This window comes from Salvelinus alpinus, chromosome 12 (assembly GCF_045679555.1).
Source record: "Salvelinus alpinus chromosome 12, SLU_Salpinus.1, whole genome shotgun sequence".
Taxonomy (NCBI): Eukaryota; Metazoa; Chordata; class Actinopteri; order Salmoniformes; family Salmonidae; genus Salvelinus; species Salvelinus alpinus.
This window is the reverse complement of record NC_092097.1, coordinates 36,722,725-36,739,259: the sequence shown is the minus strand read 5'-3', so window position 1 is coordinate 36,739,259 and position 16,535 is coordinate 36,722,725. Positions and strand designations below refer to the sequence as shown.

The 16,535-nt window shown below is 40.7% G+C and overlaps 2 protein-coding genes and 1 long non-coding RNA gene across 3 annotated transcripts in view; 2 read left to right on the top strand and 1 right to left on the bottom strand.

Moving 5' to 3' along the window:
• The window catches only part of fkbp5 (FKBP prolyl isomerase 5), a 36,642-nt gene extending 20,809 nt beyond the window's left edge, over window positions 1–15,833 (bottom strand). The window contains exons 1-3 of the mRNA XM_071336124.1: window positions 15,696–15,833; window positions 10,630–10,762; window positions 8,784–8,928 (exon numbers count right to left, since the gene is read on the bottom strand). Of these exons, the coding sequence (XP_071192225.1) occupies window positions 8,784–8,928; window positions 10,630–10,734 (250 nt within the window). The 5' untranslated portion in view covers window positions 10,735–10,762; window positions 15,696–15,833. The remainder of the gene's footprint in view (window positions 1–8,783; window positions 8,929–10,629; window positions 10,763–15,695) is intronic.
• Window positions 868–2,776, top strand: LOC139536027 (uncharacterized). Its single transcript, XR_011667247.1, has 2 exons — window positions 868–978; window positions 1,425–2,776. It is a non-coding gene; the product is annotated as an uncharacterized lncRNA (long non-coding RNA).
• A 204-nt stretch (window positions 15,834–16,037) lies between the features above and the next one.
• LOC139536026 (serine/arginine-rich splicing factor 3-like) overlaps window positions 16,038–16,535 on the top strand; it is a 42,243-nt gene continuing 41,745 nt past the window's right edge. Inside the window, exon 1 of the mRNA XM_071336126.1 lies at window positions 16,038–16,210. The gene's annotated coding sequence lies outside the window, so the exon portion shown is untranslated. The remainder of the gene's footprint in view (window positions 16,211–16,535) is intronic.

The following is a 16,535-nucleotide window of genomic DNA, read 5'->3' as shown; positions in this document are numbered from 1 at the left end:
GACTCAGAACTGACTAAATACCTCACAGACAAGGGATGTACTTGGATATTTAATCCCCCACACTCGTCTCATATGGGTGGTTCTTGGGAGAGACCCATTGGGGTTGCCAGACATATCCTAGATGCTATGCTGTTTCAGACAGGCTCCACTCGTCTCACGCATGAGGTCTTGGGCACTCTTATGTCTGAAGTTATGGCAATAATCAATACGAGACCCCTAGTGTCAGTGTCAACCGACCCTGACATGCCTGCCATTCTCACACCCTCAATGTTACTGACACAAAAGACCAGCGGTACCTCAGCCCCTTCGGGATACTTCAGCATGAACGACCTTCATGGAAAACAGTGGAAGCAAGTCCAGTGTCTCGCTGACACCTTTTGGAAAATGTGGAGACAGGAGTACCTGACAACGCTGCAGAGACGCAGAAAAGCCAAACGTAAAAAAGTGGGAGATGTTGTCTTATTGAAAGACAGTCAGCTGCACAGAAATGACTGGCCAGTCAGGCATTTGGTCAAAACCTTTCCCAGTACCGACAAAAAGGTCAGGAAAGTAGAAGTAAAAATTGTCACACAAGGAGCTGCTAAGGTGTTTCTGAGAACAATCTCAGAGATTGTTGTTCTTCTTTCTGAAGCATCCTAGACACAAAATATATTTTTTTAAAGAAACATTATTTGTTTCTTGACACATGTTTTATTTCATAGTGGCACAATTTAATTATACCAGGCAGGGAGTGTATTGCCATCCTGTAGAAGGTAACATATTATTTTATTATAGTGGTTAAAATGGACTATCATTGTGTTCCATGGTGTTTACTGCCCCCTAGTGAAGCTTTCTGGTACTTAGAAAGACTGCACGGAGTCAGGAAGTAGAGCAGAGTAGTCGTTCTGCACACAAAGAAGCAGCTAAAAACAACGCTATGGTGCAGTTCTTTCTGTGCAGCTATTCCTTGTCAGCTTCAGCCACTGAAAATATTTGTTTGTAAGTTCAATTCAAGCATATTGCTAGTGATGATAATATTGTTATTGATAAAATTGCTTGCTTATCAATGTTGGTTGGTTGCATTTACTCATGCAAATTGCCTTGCCTTTCATGTATGCCAGTCAGCTGTATTAGTTTGCACGCGCGTCATGTAAACGAATTGTAAAACATACAATACTGCAGTTTTGTTACTGTTTCTAGTGTAATATGCTTTGTTATTGTACAGAGGTGTTTTCACATTATTAGAGTAATGAAAAGAGTTGGCTAGTATGTTGGCTAGAAAAGAGTTGGCTCATATGGTAATTAGCTATCTAGTTTGGCATCATGCCAGATACATGGTTTCTTGGCAGATGCTTTGTTTTATGCAACTTCAAATGTATAATGTACAGCTACAGTATGTCAATGTGAATTGAATACTAAAGTATATTATTTCCTGTATTTTGCAGTTTCACAACAAACGTTTTTAATATATCCGTTCAAGAAAAGTCACGCCTTGGGAGTTTTATTGAAGACTTAGTTGTTAGCTATCTGTCTAATTCTGCACGGGAACGCAATTCCAGGGCAGAATAAAGACTCTTCCTAAAGATGGCCGCCCTGCCAAACTGAGCAATCGTGGGAGAAGGGCCTTGGTCAGGGAGGTGACCAAGAACCAGATGGTCACTCTGACAGAGCTCCAGAGTTCCTCTGTGGAGATGGGAGAACGTTCCAGAAGGACAACCATGTCTGCAGCACTCCACCAATCAGGCCTTTATGGTAGAGTGGCCAGGGGGAAGCCACACCTCAGTAAAGGGCACATGACAGCCCTCTTGGAGTTTGCCAAAAGGCACCTAATGATATCAAGATTGAACTCTTTGGCCTGAATGCCAAGCGTCACGTCTGGAGGAAACCTGGCACCATCCCTACGGTGAAGCATGGAGGTGGCAGCATCATGCTGTGGCGGAAGGTAGACAAGTGGTTAGAGCGTTGGACTAGTAACCGAAAGGTTGCAAGATCGAATCCCCAAGCTTTTGTTCTGCCCCTGAACAAGGCAGTTAACCCACTGTTCCTAGGCCGTCATTGAAAATAAGAATTTGTTCTTAACTGTCTTGCCTAGTTAAATAAAGGTAAAAAATAAATAATAATGCTGTGGGGATGTTTGGGGATATAGTCAGGATCGAGGGAATAATGAATGAAGCAAAGTACAGAGAGATCCTTGATCAAAACCTGCTCCAGAGCGCTCAGGACCTAAGACTGGAGCGAAGGTTCACTTTCCAACAGGACAACGACCCTAAGCACACAGCCAAGACAACGCAGGAGTGACTTCGGAACAAGTCTCTGAATGTCCTTGAGTGGCACAGCCAGAGGCCGGACTTGAACCCGATCGAACATCTCTGGATAGACCTGAAAATAGCTGTGCAGCGACGCTCCCCATCCAACCTGACAGAGCTGCAGAGAAGAATGGGAGAAACTCCCCAAATACAGGTGTGCCAAGCTTGTAGCGTCAGTGCTTTAACAAAGTACTGAGTAAAGGGTCTGAGTAAATGTGATATTTCAGTTTAAAATGTTTAATACATTTGCAAAAATGTCTAAAAACCAGTTTTTGCTTTTGTGTGTAGGTTGAGATTTTTTTTTAATATAGATTTTAGTATAAGGCTGTAATGTAACAAAAGTCAAGGGTTCTGAAAATTTTCCGAATGTACTGTAACTAACAGCATTGCTAAAGCTTAGCTCTGGATAAGTAAACGGAAATATTTTTGTGGTCTCTGACACCCAAAGTCAGTATCTACTTGCTCTTTATCAATAAAATGTAAGTTTGTAATTTTTGTTTAATACCTCTTCCATGGAGGTTTTCGTATTGGTCTAGAACAAGACAAAAACAGCAATGCCTTTCCTAAGGGCCTGAAGCATGCTCAGGACCACCACACCTGTATTTATTTGTTTTTACCATAAAGAGCTTACATTAAGGCCATTCTTCTGAAAAAGTGGTCAAAAAAAGATCCAAGTCCTTGATTTTTCATTTACTTCGAACTATAAGATTCTATCAGCAAAATGTATCGTTTTGAGATGATGACTATTTTTAAGTCCCAGATCTCAGAAATGTTTTGTGATGTCTCACCTGGATAGCTAGATGAGACAACCACAGAGTAAAATATACGGGATATGAACATTCCATTCCAGCTAAACAATGGATGTATTACGTTTTGCAAAAACACATTTTAATTCACATCTAAAATCTATGAATAAAAAATCTGAGAACAGTAATATCTTACACAATCTAATCAAATTGTATTTGTCGCATGCGTCGAATACAAGTGTAGAATTGCTTAAGCCTTTCCCAACTATGCAGCTAAAAAGTAAGAAAATGTAAAAATAAAAAAGGAAATAGTAACACAATAAAATAGCACAAAATAATACAATTTTAATATAATTTCTGATTTAAAAAAACAGATGTGTTGGATATAGTACCAGTCGGTATTAAATAGAACATTGCGGCCCCACCCGCCTGTGGGAGAAAACAACCCAAGGTACCTTGGTTATTAATTATAATTAGAAATTAAATTATCCCATTGGCTCACAGCAAAAACCTGACCTTTTTCAAACCAATTTTCTTCTTGTCTGCTTGCTTTAGTCAATTACAAAACTACATGTCTTACCTGTGATGAATTGTTTTCCACACGCATCGCTATGTGTAGCCTACTTGGACAACGGGTCCCCACAATTTCCCACTCTTCCACACCAAATAGCGTGAAGCCACAGTGCTCTTCTCGCAGGTTCGACTTCCCTACGTGGGAGCATTGCGAACCTCAAGTTGGGATTTTTGACCTGGTTACGTGTACATTGAACAACACAGCAGCCTTTCAGCATGTTTTGTTATTTCTGTATAACAAAAATCTACGACGAAGGTGGCTCTTTCACAGTGGGGGTCAACGAGAAAGAATGCTTGTTTTCCCCAATTTGTGGGCATAGTCGAGGGGAATTCCTTATTATTACATGAATACCAAATGGGACTATAGTTCAAATGCTCTTCAAATGCACTCATTAACAATTAAGAAATGTCCCATTCATGACATATACATTTATAAATATGTACAGTGCCTTCAGAAAGTATTCACAGCCCCTTGAATCTTTCCACATTTTGTTGTGTTACAGCCTGAATTTAAAATATAATAAATGTAGTTTCTTTTTTGTCACAGTTAGAAAATGAAAAGCTGAAATGTCTTGAGTCAATAAGTATTCAACCCACTTTGTTATGGCAAGCCTAAATAAGTTAAGGAGTAGAAATTCACTTAACAAGACACATAATAAGTTGCATGGACTAGTGTTAAAACATGATTTTTGAATGACTTTCTCATCTCTGTACCCCACACATACAATTATCTGTAAGGTCCCTCAGTCGAATATTACATTTTAAACACAGATTCAACCACAAAGACCAGGGAGGTTTTCCAATGCCTCACAAAGAAGGGCACCTATTGGTAAATGGGTAAAATAAAAAAGTAGACATTGAATATCCCTTTGAGCAGGATTTTACCATGAGGCCAATGACGACTTTAAAACAGTTACAGAATGTAATGGCTGTGATAGAACACTGAGGATGGGTCAACAACATTATAGTTACTCCACAATACTAACCTACATGACCGAATGAAAAAGCAAGCCTGTACAGAATACAAATATTTTCAAAACATGCATCCTGATTGCAAGAAGGCACAAAAGTAATATTGAAAAAATTACTGCGTACCACGCTCCATATTTTTAAGCATATATGGCAAGATCTGCAAATGGTTGTCGAGCAATGTTCAACAAATGTATTTAATTTTTTTTGCAAATTTTGGAAAATCCAGGTGAGGAGGAAAGCTCTTAGAGACAAATCCAGAAAGACTCACAGTTGCAATCGATACCACAGGCGCTTCTACAACGTTTTGTCTCGGGTGAGAATACATATGTAAATTCGTTTTTTTCCTTCTGTATTTCATTTTCAATAAATTTGCAAAAATGTTTTTTTTTAAACACGTTTTCACTTTGTCATTCTGGGATGTTGTGTGTAGATGGGTTTTGAATTCAGGCTGTAACACAACACAATGTGGAATAAGTCAAGGGGTATGCATACTTTCTGAAAGCACTGTATATAAATGGGGAGACAAACCATCAAATCACATTTTATTGGTCACATACACAGATGTTATTGCGAGTGTAGCGAAATGTTTGTGTTTCTAGTCCTGACAGTGCAGTAATACCTAACAAGTAATCTAATAATTCCACAGCTACCTAATACACACAAATCTAAGTAAAGGGATGGAATAAGAATATATACATATAAATATATGGATGAGCGATGACTGAGCGGCATAGGCAAGATGCAATAGATGGTATAAACATACAGTGTATATACATATGGGATGAGTAATGCTAGATATGTTAACATTATTAAAGTGACTAGTGATCTATTTATTAGAGTGGCCAATGATTTCAAGTCTGTATGTAGGCAGCAGCCTCTCTGTGTTAGTGACGGCTGTTTAACAGTCTGATGTCCTTGAGATAGAAGCTGTTTTTCAATCTCTCGGTCCCAGCTTTGATGCACCTGTACTGGCCTCACCTTCTGGATGGTAAGCGGGGTGAATAGGCAGTGGCTCGGGTGGTTGTTGTCCTTGATGATCTTTTTGGCCTTCTTGTGACAACGGGTGCTGTAGGTGTCCTGGAGGGCAGGTAGTTTGCCCCCGGGGATGCGTTGTTGCCGTACCAGGCGGTGATACAGCCCGACAGGATGCTCTCAATTGTGCATCTGTAAAAGTTTGAGGGTGACAAGCCAAATTTCTTCAGCCTCCTGTGGTTAAAGAGGCGCTTTTGCGCCTTCTTCACCACACTGTCTGTGTGGGTGGACCATTTCAGTTTGTCAGTGATGTGTACGCTGAGGAACTTAACTTTCCATCCTCTCCACTGCTCTCCCGTCGATGTGGATTGGGGGGTGCTCCCTCTGCTGTTTCCTGAAGTCCACGATCATCTCCTTTGTTTTGTTGACTTTGAGTGAGAGGTTGTTTTGCTGACACCATAATCCGAGTGCCCTCACCTCCTCCCTATAGGCTGTCTCATTGTTGGCGATCAAGCCTACTACTGTTGTTTCATCTGCAAACTTGATGATTGAGTTGGAGGCATGCATGACCATGCAGTCATGGGTGAACAGGGAGTACAGGAGGGGGCTGAGCACGCACCATTGTGGGGCCCCAGTGTTGAGGATCAGCGAAGTGGGGGTGGCCCGTCAGGAAGTCCAGGATCCAATTGCACAAGGCGGCGTTGAGACCCAGGGCCTCAAGCTTAATGATGAGCTTGGAGGGTACTATGGTGTTGAATGCTGAGCTGTAGTCAATGAACAGCATTCTTACATAGGTATTCCTCTTGTCCAGATGGGATAGGGCAGTGTGCAGTGTGATGGCGATTGCATCGTCTGTGGACCTATTGGGGTGGGTGCAAATTGAAGTTGGTCTAGGGTGGCAGGTAAGGTGTAGGTGATATGATCCTGGACTAGCCTCTCAAAGCACTTCATGATGAGTGCTACGGGGCGATAGTCATTTAGATCAGTTTACCTTTGCCTTCTTGGGTACAGAAACAATGGTGGCCATCTTGAAGCATGTGGGGACAGCAGACTGGGATAGGGAGAAATTGAATATGCCCTTAAACACACCAGCCAGCTGGTCTGCGCATGCTCTGAGGACCCGGCTAGGGATGCCGTCTGGGCCGGCAGCCTTGCGAGGGTTAACAGGTTTTAAATGTCTTACTCACATCGGCCACGGAGAAGGAAAGGGAGAGGCCGCAGTTGCGGGCCATGTCGGTTGCACTGTATTATCCTCAAAGTAGGTAAAGAAGGTGTTTAGTTTGTCTGGAAGCAAGACGTCAGTGTCCGTGACGTGGCTGTTTTTTCCTTTTTGTAGTCCGTGATTGCTTGTAGACCCTGCCACATACGTCGTGTCTGAGCCGTTGAATTGCGACTCCACTTTGTCTCTATACCGACATTTCGCTTGTTTGATTTCCTTGCGGAGGGAATAACTACACTGTTTTTATTCGGCCATATTCCCAGTCATCTTTCCATGGTTAAATGCGGTGGTTCACGCTTTCAGTTTTGTGCAAGTGCCGCCATCTATCCACATCTCCAATGCACTTCCTTATAAATTCACTCACCGAATCAGCATACAAATCAATATTATTCTCTGAGGCTATCCGGATCATGTCCCAGTCCACGTGATCAAAACAATCTTGAAGTGTGCATTCCGATTGGTCAGACCAGCATTGAAGAGTTATTGTCACAGGTACATCCTGTTTGAATTTCTGCCTATAGACAGGAGAAGTAAAATGGAGTCGTGGTCAGATTTGCCGAAAGGAGGGCGGGGGAGAGACTTGTATGCATCGCAGAAGTTAGAGTAACAGTGATCCAGTATATTGCCTGCACAAGTGCTACAGTCAATATGCTGTTAGAATTTAGGTAGCCTTGTTCTCAAATTTGCTTTGTTAAAATCCCCAGCTACAATAAATGCAGCCTCAGGATATATGGTTTCCAGTAAAGTTCCTTGAGGGTCGTCGTGGTATCGGCTTAAGGGGGGGATATACACGGTGTGACAATAACCAACAAGAGTTATTCTAGGTCAGGTGAACAAAAGGACTTGAGTTCCTGTATGTTTTTAAGACTATACCATGATTTGTTAATCATGAAGCATACACCCCCGCCCTTCTTCCCAGAGAGATGTTTATTTCTGTTGGCGCCGACACAAAGAATTCCGGTGGCTGTTCCGACTCCGACAACATATCCCGAGAAAGCCATGTTTCCATGAAACAGAGTATGTTACAATCCCCGATGTCTCTCTGGAAAGCAACCCTTGCCCTAATTTCGTCTAACTTGTTATATACTCGGAAGCGGTGGGTGGTGTCCATGCCTCTGAAGTCTGACCAGAAGGCCGCTCCATCTACCTCTACCTCTTCTGCAGCGATGTTGTTTTGGGTCGGCCTCTGGAATCAGATCAAATGTCCTGGGTGGTGGTGCGAAAAAAGGATCCGCTTCATGAAAGTCGTATTCCTGGTCGTAATGTTGGTAAGTTGATGTCAATCTGATATCCAATATTTCTTCCCGGCTGTATGTAATAAGATTTTCTGGGCTAACAATGTAAGAAATAATAAATAAAAAAACGAAATACTGCATAGTTTCCTAAGCACTAGAAGCGAGGCGACCCTCTGTCGGCACCATCTTGTCTTTAAAAAACATTAATCAATCATTAATAAATTCCTTATAAATAGTCTTGTGAGTTAGAGATTAGATTTTTTTCATTTTAGTAATTTAGCAGACGCTCTTATCCAGAGCGACTTACAGTAGAGTGCATCATTTGTTTTTTAATTTTTTACAGGGCCCCCGTGGGAATCAAGCCCAAAAACCTTGGCGTAGCAAGCTCCATGCTCAACCAACTGAGCCACAATAACGCCTTTATAACTGGTTTATAAGTACATTAGTAGTACATTATTGATCATGAACAAATTGTGAACATGCTGTGATCAAACACCTTATTCATTATCTTATTAACCTTTAATAAATAATTAAAAATAGTGTTTATAAATGCGTAAATGACTATTTAGAGATTGCATATTGACATTTACAAATGTAGGAACAATGATTAATAAATGGCAAATAAACACTTTACAAACTGTTTATAAATGGTTTATTAAGGGACCTTAATATAAAGTATTACCTGATGTAAAAGCTATGTACATCTGTAGATCCTGATAACGGTCATCTTCAGCTAAAAGGTACTGAGATGTACAGGAACAAGAGGCAGACTCGAACATACCTTTTCCCAGATTGAAGATGAAGGGTTTCTTGCGGTCCATACTGGAGTCAAACTTCTTCCCATTGAGTAGTTTGCCAGTGTAGTGCACTGCTACCTTGTCCCCGATCATGGGTCTGTCCCCATCCTCTCCCTGTTTTTTCACCACCTGTACAAAGAACAGATGTCAGCCCTAAGATCAGCTCAGCATGCTAGTTAGTACTTGTTTTCTATAGCTAGACAGTAGCTAGGTTTACATCCAATTGGCGAAAGATTTTCATGCATATATTCTAGAATCCGCATAAAGAAAATATGTGCATTTTCTCACGTGGTGTGTTTCCACCAATTGGATTTGTTGCGGATAAAAATCACTGTGTGATGACGTAGTGTCCTCAAAATGACATTTTGCATAAGTTTTCATGTACCGAATACAAATCTAAAGTTCAATGTGTTTCCATATCATTTTCAACTCTACCGATAGTTTTGTCATAAAAATTGTTGCGTTAAATAGCAAATGTGCCTAACGTTGCTCTGGTCTTGGCACATGCTCTCTAGCCAACAGCGCGGGTAGGCTGCATGATGAGATTATTATCGATAAGAGCAAGAATATTTTTATTTGTCAAATTGTGACGGCCCTGAATTTTTCTGAACCGTCTCAGTGCTTCTCCTTCCAATAGGGCAGTCAAGCATCGATCATCATGTCACCAGAATAAGACCCTTGATATTTAATGGAATGGAGCATCAAGATCACTGTGCACTTTCACCACACTGAAGTTCATCATAACTTATTTTATCTGTAGCCTAATAAACTGCAAGGTGTCCCGAGTTGTACATTTTACATTTTTACATTTTAGTCATTTAGCAGACGCTCTTATCCAGAGCGACTTACAGTAGAGTGCATACATTTTTTATTACATTTTTTACATACTGAGACAAGGATATCCCTACCGGCCAAGAGCAGACGCTCTTATCCAGAGCGACTTACAGTAGAGTGCATACATTTTATTACATTTTTACATACTGAGAGAAGGATATCCCTACCGGCCAAACCCTCCCTAACCCGGACGACGCTATGCCAATTGTGCGTCGCCCCACGGATCTCCCGGTTGCGGCCGGCTGCGACAGAGCCTGGGCGCGAACCCAGCCCAGCCTGGGCGCGAACCCAGAGACTCTGGTGGCGCAGCTAGCACTGTGATGCAGTGGGAGGACCACACACCATAGCATCGCGTGACTCCAAGTTTACTTCGATATGATTGTTATTATATCAATATTTGTGCATAAAAGCGTTCCCACCACCATTTCTCGCATAACTGATTTTACAGACACAAAATGATCACACAATGTCAAATTAACAAATTATCTGTTGGCATTCATAAAATTGTACCGAAACGTCCTGTTTCCATCACAGCTGTAGTGATTTTTTTTTATACGATATTACTTTATTCATCTTTCATGTACCCCTACTAGTATTTTTAATCCTAACAGTTATGCATTTGTTGCCGTGCTCTGTTCTTCCTGCCACGTTTAGAGGTAACTCCTGGACAGGAGGATGTGCTCAAAACAAAGGAACACTTGAGTGGTGGCAGAATTATGAAAGAAGAGTATCTCTGAAGTCTCTCTGAATAACATGCCAAAGGGAACACATTGTGTGTGTGCTTCAGGCCTGGCTTAAAAGAGGATGTCAACAGTAGAACACATCCTAACACTGAATAGATCCCTTTCATAACCAACAACGCATGTTTATGGAATGATAAGCAATGCAGAGTATGAAAAGTAGAGCTGAATCCTAATAATAATTTGAGCTGCGCTCCTTTATGTCAAGTCAGAGTTGGTCCTTTACAGAGGATGGTGGGATGAGGTTAAAGCCTACCTTGCGAACTCCCTCGTCTTTGTTAGGAGTGACGTCAATGCCCTTAACGGCAAAGACCACAGCAGGAGACTGGTCATCCATGGACTGGTCCTTGTCTGTGGTCATATCTGCACCTGGGAATGCCACTCTAACCCTGCACAAAAGAGTCACACACACAAACATTGTTAAAACTGGGATACGCACCAATGTAATAACACACTCACAAAACCCCACCAACACACAAAGCCACCAGTAGAAAGGCCTTTCAGAACCACTTGAATCTCACTTTAACTGTAATCAATGATATTCATATGACCTTTAGGTAGGTACATTGTTAACTATATTATACAGTATCTCTGACATCATGTGAGCCAGGGAATGGCGCTTCTAACATCTCAACTGTGTTTCTTCTTCATTCTGATAAAATGCATGAGCTGACGCACACCCAGAAATGTATATAGAGGTGCTGACTAACGAAAAATAAACTCTGCGCCGTCCCTCTTTGTGAGGCATGCAGCACAGTACGTTCTTGGTAGACGTTCTTGGTAGACTGTTGTCATTGAAGAGCCAAACATGTTTTCTGATGATGAGCTATAGAAAGTGCCTCAATGGCTGCCTTATCTCCCAGCCCACAGTACATCGTGTTAACTCATGGTACATCGTGTTAACTTGCTGCAGTCATACCATCACACTAATGTCAAGACACCAGAAAACGTATACATGTAGCATCTTAATTTGAGTCAGTTTACTACATCAGGGAAATAATCCGGCAGCAACAGGAAATGCAAAATTATTATGTGGATTATAATTAATTGTAGGGGATTATACCTTTTTTCATAAGGGAAAATCAAGTCTGAAATTTCAAAGTGGAAATTACAAACTCCAGATGCCTTTTTAAACCTCAAATACACTACCAGTTAAAAAATCCTGCATTGCAGGAAGGTTCTCCTGCAACAAGGTGATCAAATTAAGATCTTACATCTGTAGGTCTTCATGTACAGTATCTATGCTGTTTCATTGCAGTATACTATGCCCACATTCACTATTGACCGTGCCAAAATGTTAAATTCAATCAAAACTGCAATGTGGTAAGCGATTTACACAGTAGCTCTTTTTCTTCCATGGCCAAATGAAATTATTGTTGTTCCTACTTCATTCTGAAAACTGGCCCCTGATGGATGAAATATGAGAGATGATGGTGCAACAGTTCAGTCAATGTTTGTGATGCTGCACAGTGCGTTCTTGGGACACCGTTGAAGAGCCAAAAGAGCTTTCTGATGATGAGCTAACATAATATTATCCTGATGTCTTTCAATGGGAGCCTTCATGAGTTGTATCTCTCAAACCACAATACATCATGTTAACTCATGGAATGTGTTGCTGTCATACCATAATACTAGCATCAACTGTGCAGTGCTCATAGTTTAGAACTAACTGTAAAAACTCCTCACATTAATTTAATGAAAATTCCACACACAAAAAAAGACAGGGGGCTGCAGGTGGGTGTGCTACGCTAGTGCCTGTTGCATCTTTAGAGATAAGATACAACTTAATTTTCCCCTCAGGGCAATAAGATTAGGGCCTGGTCCCCTGCCTTAGGACATAAGAAAATTAGGAAGACGCAATCAGGGTTAAAGTCATCTTCATTCATCTTAACTCCAGATTTGAGTTCAGTCTACCATGACGCTATGTGACTACCTAAAGAACGCTATGGTATTAAAATGCTGCTTTGCTGTCATATTTGCCAAGTTAACGTGTACTATGTCAATGTTGATTTTGGAATGTCTATATCTGTTTATAGCTTTAGTTTGCCCGTGAACTAGGGCTGGGCGATATGATGATACAGTGGGGAGAACAAGTATTTGATACACTGCCGATTTTGCAGGTTTTCCTAAACAAAAAACAAACAAACAAAAAAATTGTCCGATTAATCGGTATCGGCTTTTTTGGTCCTCCAATAATCGGTATCGGCGTTGAAAAATCATAATCAGTCGACCTCTAATCTGTACTGTCTCCGCCTTCTAGATGGTAGCGGGGTAAACAGGCCATGGCTCAGGTGGAGAGTACCTATTGGTATACTGGTGCATATTGTACAGAGGTGCTGGTGAGCGCGCACACACACAGGAGGCTGGTGGGAGGAGCTAAAGGAGGACGGGCTCATTGTAATGTCTGGAATAGAATTCATGGAATGGTATCAAACATATGGAAACCACATTTGACTACGTTCCATTTATTCCATTTCAGACATTACAATGAGCCCATCCTCCTATAGCTTCTTCCACCTGCCTCCACTGACACGCACTCTCGCTCTCATACTCACACACACATTTGATGCTTAATTAAGATCTGTAAGAATCTCACATTTTTCCCACATACAGTATGTCAGAATGATATAAGGAGCCTGTGATCACTTGCCATTGTTAACGTAAACAACAATAACCATAGTAATACATCTTCAAATTATTATTATTTTCTGTGACTCTGCCTTTCCTCATATGGATATCACTTCTAAGAAATGTTGGAACGGAACATCATGTTCTGGGAGCTGTAAATGTGTAGTTTCCACATTGACAGAGCCAAATGCATAAACATACACACAACTAACATGTAAGAACAATTAGTTGATTTAATGATCTAGTAATATAATTATGAAATAAACCTGTCTAATAGTCTGTCTGACTATGTCCACCTCTGTCTGTCTGCCTCTGTCGATCTCTGTTTGTGTCCACCTGCGCAGTAGTGTGTGTTTCCATCTGTGTGGGTATGTCTGTCTATGTGTCTGTGCAGTTTGTTTGTTTGTTTGTGTGTGTGTGTGTGTGTGGTTTTACTATCCTTGTGAGAACCAGAAATTAGTAAAACAAGGAAAATTCAGATGTGTGGGAATATTTCCCCAGTACCCACAAGGAAAAAGGCTATTTTAGGTTTAGGGGTTAGGTTTAGAGTTACAATTCAGGTTAGTGTTAGAGGTTAGGTTCAGGGTTAGGGGTTAAGGTCAGGTTTAAGGGTGTGTGGGGGGGGGGGAACACTATGTCTCTTCCGTTCCAAATTCCTGGCACAATCTGATGGTGTTCACCAATCTGAAACCCACTCAGTCACAGCACAGCATCAGCTTAGGGTGGCGATATCCAAATAGTCTCTATTTGTGTTGCGGGGAGCCTAACACACATTCCATCTTCTTTTAATGGGGGAAATGCAGGGATTGACGCAGATGTACTAAAAAATATATATTATTTGAATTGCTGAAATGTCAAATCTGAGTTTGGAGGGTGTTAAAATGTTTGGTAACACAGGCTACGGAACTTTAATAGCGGGATGTATAATGTAACTGTTATTAATTATGTACCACAGTATTTAATCCAAACATCATTCATTCAGAATCCTTGTGAATTTGTATTTAAATTCATATTTATGATGAAGAAATATAAACCATCTCGGTATGTTATTATCAATATAAGTTACAGCTGTGTTACAGCCGGTAGTGCGTTAGTTCGTCTCGTAGCCATTGCCTGCAGTCAAATGACCTAGTGGCCTCATGGGTGAAATGTTATTTTTTTCATAATTAACTCTTTTTTTCTTTTTTTATCCAGTGTTTCTATGTCAAACAATGTTGTTATATTTCTGTCTTCTGTGATGTATATAAAGTGTAATATTGGGATGCAAACTCAAAATGTAATACATTTCAACTCTGACATGGTACATGTCTTCTTTTTTAAGCCCATAACCATCTGTGAGGTGTATACTTTTGTTTCAAAGTAGATTTGTTTAAGACTATCAAGAAACACTCTGTGTGACCCCGATTTAGCACACTGCAGTAAAAGGTTATTCAGAGAGAGAGTGGAACAGAGACCCTGTGGATAAATGCACGGACGGAACACAACAAAGCAGAGAACATTCAGTCCTGAGAGCTCCAGCAGCACAGTCACTACACAGATGCATACTGTGCCTCCAAGCTCTCTATCACAAGTCAATGCTACACACTAATCCACATATAAACATGCAGTAAACCATTGTGTGGCCAAGCAGACCTTGGGAGGAAACCTTGGTCTGATAATAGAGGGTACAGTATGTACACCTAATCCCCCACACATAACAAGCCTTGAACGTGTGCTGCAATAAATGCTTTGGTTGCTTTCAACCTGCAACCTGCAATTTAATCCAGCAATCGCAATGCAAAGGAAATTACAGATGAACATATTTTTAACAGTGTCCTAGTTTTCTATCTGTTCTGCCCAGTCTTCTAGTCAGTAATTAGACTGAAACAATGATTGGATAAAATCATACTGTTTTTAACAATAGTCACACTTATTATACTATGCTTCACTGCATAAGCAACAGTTCTGGAGAAACATGTTGAATAAATGTAAACATCTAGCATACAAAATCTGCTATATTGCTATTTCTTAAACTATCTGAATTAAGCCTGTATTAAGACATAGGGCTACATATTCATTTTAGGTAAATTATAGATTTTCCTTGAATTAAATAGAAATTGTAATTGTGAGTGAGACATTAAATATATTATTCTCTCTCGCTGTGTGTGTGTGTGTGTGTGTGTGTGTGTGTGTGTGTGTGTGTGTGTGTGTGTGTGTGTGTGTGTGTGTGTGTGTGTGTGTGTGTGTGTGTGTGTAGAGAGTATGAGAAAGAAAGAAAAATCATAAAAATAGTAAATCGGTTATAGTAGCATTGAATTACAGCCTTCAATGGATGTAAATTCATCTCACTCGCATTAAAAACATTGACACGTGATAAATGAAGGAATAGAACATGAGATCTAGCCTACATGTATCTGGAAAAGAACCATAGAGCAGAACTTAATAGCACTGAACACTGATTCTACACATTAGCCAAATTACCGGAATCATACGTTTTAAAAACTGGACTTATTAAAAACATATAGCTTATGATCTACTTTCTCATCTTATTCTGAGGCTACAATTGTATATACAACACTAGGTTACAATTGTATACAATGTAACTCAATACTCATTGGTCTCGCTAGATGAAACATGCCCAATAAAGCCTTTCAGAAGACAACAAACCAATTATCCTATGTCCATACAAGACTAAGAAATAAAGCTGTAACTTACCTATTTATCTTTTCTCTATTGATTGCTCGTGTGCTGCTTTCGTGCTAACTTCAGCCGGTATATCACCGCTAGCTCTGCAACGCAAGTAAGCACGCTATGCTGCTGATTTCAAACCCACCCTCTCATAACAAAACAGGGTACTGAATGTTCTGCCGGCAGTTTTTTACACTCAAAACCCCCGACATTAGTGAAGATCAAAACGCGAGTGTGAGCCCTAAGGAGAGGAGAATTGAAATTACACTAGGAAGAAGGCGGAGGGAACTGCGGGGGGGCGGGCGGTTTAGTGTAAAAAATACGAACAGGTCTTGGAAAGTAGCCACAAAGTAACACAATGTTCCGGCTGTACTGTAGCTGCGCTCTGATGAGGACACACTGTTCTAGCAGACACCCTGACCCTGTAACCCGTTCTGTTCCGAGCGCCGCCGCAGCTCGCACAGCGCAATTACCAGGAACAGCCTGTACAGCAGTGTACTCACTCTGTCCTCGAGAACAGCTCAGCTCCAATAAACGGAACAGTAAGTACACAGATGAACTTTGCGTTTCAGAAGTGTTCAATGCTTTACTGGAGGACAGATAGTTAAGCCACGTCATATTGAATGGAATAATTTATCAAGTAACATACTGGCTGCCTAGGTTAATAATGAGATGTGGAATTAAATGTCATTCAATTTGCTATGTTGGCTAAATTAAATCATTTTGGGGGGTGAATAATATTTAAATAGTAATTTTCACATCTTGATCATCATAACAACAAGCAGGCTATTTGGAGCATTGATTGTCAGCCACAATTAATTAGATTAATCAAGCACGAGACATTTATTATAAGATTCGACAGATTGA